This window comes from Nicotiana tabacum, chromosome 21 (assembly GCF_000715075.1).
Source record: "Nicotiana tabacum cultivar K326 chromosome 21, ASM71507v2, whole genome shotgun sequence".
NCBI lineage: Eukaryota > Viridiplantae > Streptophyta > Magnoliopsida > Solanales > Solanaceae > Nicotiana > Nicotiana tabacum.
Window position 1 is genome coordinate 30945289 of NC_134100.1, and position 5646 is coordinate 30950934.

Genomic DNA, 5646 nt, shown 5'->3' on the forward strand with positions numbered 1-5646 from the left:
AAAATATAAACTGACTACCCAGGTATTTTTTCATCGCGAACGCAGCAGCACTCTCGCGTTCGCGATGCACCAAGCTTCACTGACCAAAATTCCCTTCTTCGCGAGCGCGAAGACCAAACAGCCGACCATACGCGAACGTGGAACGCTCCTCGCGGACGCGTAGCTTTAACTCAGGAACCTTCGCGAACGCGGGAATTTCATCGCGAACGCGAAGAATAAACCAGATGCCCCTCTCAACAACCCTTAGCAAACGCGAGGTCCTCTCGCGAACGTGAAGAACAAAGCTCTGCAACAGAACAGAAGAAAAATCTGCAACTCTCAAAAACCAAGAAATGGTCTATTAATCACCCGAAACTTACCCGAGGCCCTCGGGACCTCAACCAAACATGCCAACATATCCCATAACATCATTCAAACTTGTTTCAACCTTCGGGACACTCAAAACAACATCAAAACATAAAATCATCATCGGATTCAAGCCTATGAATTCCAAAAACTCCCAAATTCCGAATTCGATCAAAAGGTCTATCAAACCTCGTCAGAATGACCTGAACTTTTGCACACACATCACAAATGACACATTTTCTCTACTCCAATTTTCGGAATTCCATTCCGTATATCAAAATTTTCACTACCAACCAGAAAATGCCAAATTTTCAATTTCGCCATTTCCAGCCTAAACTTTCCACGGACCTCCAAAATACATTCTGATCATGCTCCTAAGCCCCAAATCATCTAACGGAGCTAACCAAATCATAAAAATTTCAATCCGGGATCATATACTAACAAGTCAAAACTTGGTCAAACCTTTCAAATTTTAAGCTTCAAACTGAGAACTGTTCTTCCAATTTCATTCCGATTACCCTGAAAACCAAACCGACGATTTACATAAATCATAATATATTACACGAGGCCAGTCATGTTCGAGAACTGGCGAGCGAAATGAAATTACTCAAAACGACTGGTTGGGTCGTTACACTACCAGCTGTTGCTTCATTTACGTGAGGAAGGACAAATTAGAGTTAGCACTTCAAGACTCAAATGGACATGCATATGTTCTCAAAAACTAGGGAGTATTATTTATTATAGCCCACTAATTAGTATCATAAACGGATCTAACAATTTAACTTAATGAGTTTTAACATTTAAGGTTCTTAGAATGAATTAATTTTACTTAAATTGTGAGTCCATATGTAATATTTGCTGAATGCTTTTTGGTTTTTTTTTTATCAAAATCTATACTTTGCGTCGAAAATATTGGGTTGAGATGAACTTAATACCAAAATACTAGAACTGCCCCTGCCCACTATCCGTATATCATTCTTTTTTTAATCCAAACGACATGATCCTAGAAGAAATAATGCAGAAATAGAGTATTAAATACTAATGTTTGGTACCTGTGTCTTTTAAGTATGACGTTGTTAGGGAAATTAACAGAAGCAAATTAAACCATGGATTACCTAGCCATTGTTGGAGGATTAGTACTTGCCTGGACTTTGGTCCGAGTCCTCTGTTTGGTAAAAGACATTAGAGACAGAGGACGTAATAACAAGAAACTTCCACCAGGTCCAATCCCTTTACCCTTCATAGGAAATCTCCATAACTTAATTGGTGCACAACCCCACAAGTCTCTTGCAAGTCTTTGCCAAAAATATGGTCCAATATTTAGTCTGAGACTGGGGAAGACAACTACAGTGGTAATATCTTCAGCAGCTGGGGCTAAAGAAGTTCTCCAAAAGCAAGATTTAGCATTTTCAAGATCAGTCCCAGATTCAATGCATGCCCACAACCATCACCAATCTTCTGTCATTTGGCTACCGATGGATAATCGATGGAGATGCCTCAGGAAAATCTTGAATACATACATCTTCGCAGGTAAAGGAGACAATAAGCAAGTTGGGTCAAACTTGAGCGGGTTTAAATAAGTCAACTCAATAAAAGAGTCTTGATGCTCAAAGTTTGTTCGAATTAAAATTGGTTGGGTGAAAATGATTCAAATAACAGGCCATAATTTAATTCGCCCAACATAAGCAGACCTCCATTCCTTTTTATTTTTCTTTTTGAACCAAAAAATTTGTGAAAAGTAATACTCGCTCCTTTTAAATTTATGTGAACTCATTTGACTTGGCACGAAGTTTAAGAAAAGAGAGAATATTTTTAATTTTGTAGTGTAAAATAAAGCACATATATTTTGTGGGATCATAAATTATTGTATAAATATAAATTATTTCCAAATAGGGAAATGAGTCATTCTTTTTGGCACGAACTAAAAAGAAAATATGTTCATATAAATTGAAAGATAGTATAATTTTGCTAACTTATTCGTTTAAGTTCTTCAAAATTTACATAGTATTCAATATCAAATTTTGATTTTGTAATGTTTGGGTCACATTTTGACCAGTCGGTTGCAGTATTTTGATTACCCAATAATTTGATGGATCATATCAAGTATAACCTATTGGGTCAAGTCCACAAAAGGGTCATACCTAAACCCGTTTAAAATTGGATAGGTTTAGTGGATTACTGAAAATTGGGTTAGTTATGCCACCTTTATACTCAGGAAACAGGCTTGACGCAAACCAGCATCTGAGGTCTAGGAAGATCAAAGAGCTTATTTCTTATTGCCATCAGCAAAGCCAAACAAGGGAGGGAGTGGATATTGGCCAAGCTACTTTCTACACATCATTGAGTTTACTTTCCAATACCATTTTCTCCAGGGATTTTGCAGACCCCTGTGCGAATTCAGGTGACTCCTTATAGTATAGTCATATATTTGTAATATAGAACTTCTCGTACTTTTATTTTTAGGCATAATACATAAACAGGCCCTTAAACTTGGCCTTAACTGGCAAATATGCCCTCAAATTTTGATTGTGCACAAGTAGGCACCTCAACTTGTATGAAGTTGAACATGTAAACACAAGTACTCGCATGACTATATGTTCATTTTATAAGTTGGAATATTCAACTAACAAAGTAGAGACAAGTTGAGGTGCCTACTTGTGCACACCCAAAATTGGAGGGCATACTTGCCAGCTGAGGCCAAGTTCAATGGCTTGTTTACGTATTATGCCTTCATTTTTATTTTATATAACATTGGTTTGAGCTGAGTGTAAATAAACCGACATGGTCAATGATGATTAATTCGTATATCCTACCCCAACATACTTGGATTGAGACATAAAAACTATTATCTATTGATGTTATTATATATGAATTCAGGTAAAGAATTCAGGGAATTGGTCTGCAAATTTATGGAGGAGTTTGGTAAGGCCAACATAGTGGATTTCATTCCTATGCTAGAAAAGATTGATCCTCAAGGTATTAGGCGACGCATTACTGTTCACGCTGGGAAGTTGCTTAAGCTTTTTGAGGGGTTGATCGATGAACGTGTGGAGCAGAGGAAGTTGCAAACCAATACTAGTAGAAACGACGTTCTTGATGTCCTGCTCAATGTTAGCCAAGAAGATCCTGAGGCAATTGGAAAAAATGACATTGAACATATGTTCCTGGTATGTTTTATACTGCTTCTTTCTTTTCATTCTTTTAATATATAGTTTACCAAATGCTACTCTGTTTGGCTTCACTAGGTTTCATTTGATCTTTCTTTGGCGTACATATGTGTTTTACTTCTAATATTCTAGTTGCATTATTAAATTTGTCCTATATATTTTTTGGAAACGCAAGAAAAAATTAAACACAGAGGTACACCGTGGCAAATCAATCATGGGTCTCGGGTTTGTTACTATTACATTTATGTTTCTTACTAGGTTTATTACCATTATATCTATGTTTCCTACTTGGTTTATTACTATCACATCTATGTTTCCTACTTGGTTTGTTCTCGTTAAATCTATGTTTTCTACTTGGTTCATTACTGTTACACATTTGTCTTCTACCCAGATTGTTGTTGTTACACTTGTATATGCTACCTTGTTTGTTACTGTCACATAAATATCTTTGCCTTGTTAGTTATGATTACCTTGTTAGGGTTGTTGGTTTGTTTGTTTCTGTTTTCGTATTGATTGATATAGTTAGATTGGGTTGCACGCTCTAATAGTATTATATTTGGATTGATAGAATAAATATTCGCGGTCGAATCATATGTGCAAAAAAACAAATGTAGCTAGAGTTATATATACATTATAGATAGATCACAAACTATTTACAGCTTATTGTACATTATTTGCTTCCTTAGAATAGGCTAATTTATATCTTTCAAAGGAAAGAGCACCATCGCTTTGCATTAACAAGGATATATATCACAGAGCAACAAATTTCCTAGTTTCTCAATTGCAGCATTTGTAATACAGGACCTTTTCGTTGCGGGGACTGAAACAACGTCAAATACAGTGGAATGGGCAATGGCAGAGGTCATGAAAAATCCAGACATAATGAAGAAGGCCCAAAAAGAGCTCGCAGAAGTTATTGGCAAAGGCAAAGTAATAGAAGAACAAGATATTTCTCTACTTCCTTATTTGCAGTGCATTGTGAAAGAAACCATGCGATTACACCCACCAGGCCCCTTGTTCTTGCGCCAGGCCCAAAAAGATGTTGAGGTGTGTGGCTACTTTGTCCCAAAGGGGTCTCTAGTGTTAATTCATGTTTGGTTAATGGGTCGCGATCCAACTATTTGGGATGACCCTTTGGTATTTAAGCCCGAGAGATTTTGGGGTTCGGAGTTTGAAGTTCGAGGTCAAGATTTTGAGTTAATTCCATTTGGTGGTGGCCGGAGAATATGCCCCGGCCTACCTTTGGCAATGAGGACTGTTCCAGTTATATTGGGTTCCTTGTTGAATTCATTTGAATGGAAAGTTGAAGGGGAGATAGCACCAAAAGACTTGGATATGGAAGAGAAGTTTGGCCTTACACTAGCCAAATCGTTGCCTCTGCGAGCTGTACCAATTCCACTTTAAAGTAATTGCACTACTGTTGGGCACATGTAAAATATATATAGAAAAGCTATTCCAACTTTCACAAAAATGGCATTTATTGTTTTTTTTTATTTCTCGCTCGGTATCCGATACTCACATTAGGACCCGACTAATTCGGATTCGCGACGGAAAGTCCCACATTGGGGGTAAAGCGCTCCCTAACAAAAAATACTAGTTACATTTATTGTTAATGTAACAAGTATATATAATAGTAATTTGTAGCCACAAAAAATCTAATAGTCTCAAGACTCTCAACTAATTCTTATCACGGACAAGGGCTAAAAATAGCCCTCTACTATGAAAAAAGGATTAAATATACTCTCCGTTATACTATTCGTTCACCATTAACACCGACGTTATAATATTGGTACAAAAATACCCCTCCGCCGTTAGAGCCTTCCACCATGGCAACATCTACATGGCCTGACAATTACGCTGAGGTGGACGCCATGTGGCACCCCAAACCCAGTTTACTCCGTCCTCCACTTCTCTATTGAATCGTGATCGATTCCATTTTTCTTCTCACCGTTTGCACAAAGGCCCCCATGATTGAATTCCTTCTTGGAATAATCATATAAGATGTAATTTTCTATCAAGATCATATCAGATTTCATGTTTGCAACTTCGCTTTTTTGCAACCACCATTCCTTACTCTTTGCTACCAGAATCTGTAATGTCTTTTGGCTGCAAAATTTTGTATGTCTTTTGCAAA

The 5646-nt window shown here is 37.3% G+C and overlaps 1 protein-coding gene across 1 annotated transcript; it reads left to right on the top strand.

Annotated features, from left to right (window-relative positions):
• The first annotated feature begins 1197 nt into the window (after window positions 1-1197).
• On the top strand, window positions 1198-4990 carry LOC107808965 (geraniol 8-hydroxylase-like). The gene is made up of 4 exons (XM_016633529.2): window positions 1198-1875; window positions 2561-2746; window positions 3223-3512; window positions 4314-4990. The coding sequence occupies exons 1-4, from the start codon at window positions 1452-1454 to the stop codon at window positions 4914-4916; spliced, it is 1503 nt and encodes a 500-aa protein (XP_016489015.2). The 5' UTR covers window positions 1198-1451; the 3' UTR covers window positions 4917-4990.
• The last annotated feature ends 656 nt before the right edge of the window (window positions 4991-5646 follow it).

Bases quoted from the DNA above. Each gene is read 5' to 3' on its own strand.
- LOC107808965 (XM_016633529.2), top strand. From the start codon at position 1,452: ATGGATTACCTAGCCATTGTTGGAGGATTAGTACTTGCCTGGACTTTG. The intron at 2,747-3,222 runs GTGACTCCTTAT...ATATGAATTCAG, and splicing joins AGACCCCTGTGCGAATTCAG to GTAAAGAATTCAGGGAATTG. The intron at 3,513-4,313 runs GTATGTTTTATA...TTTGTAATACAG, and splicing joins ACATTGAACATATGTTCCTG to GACCTTTTCGTTGCGGGGAC.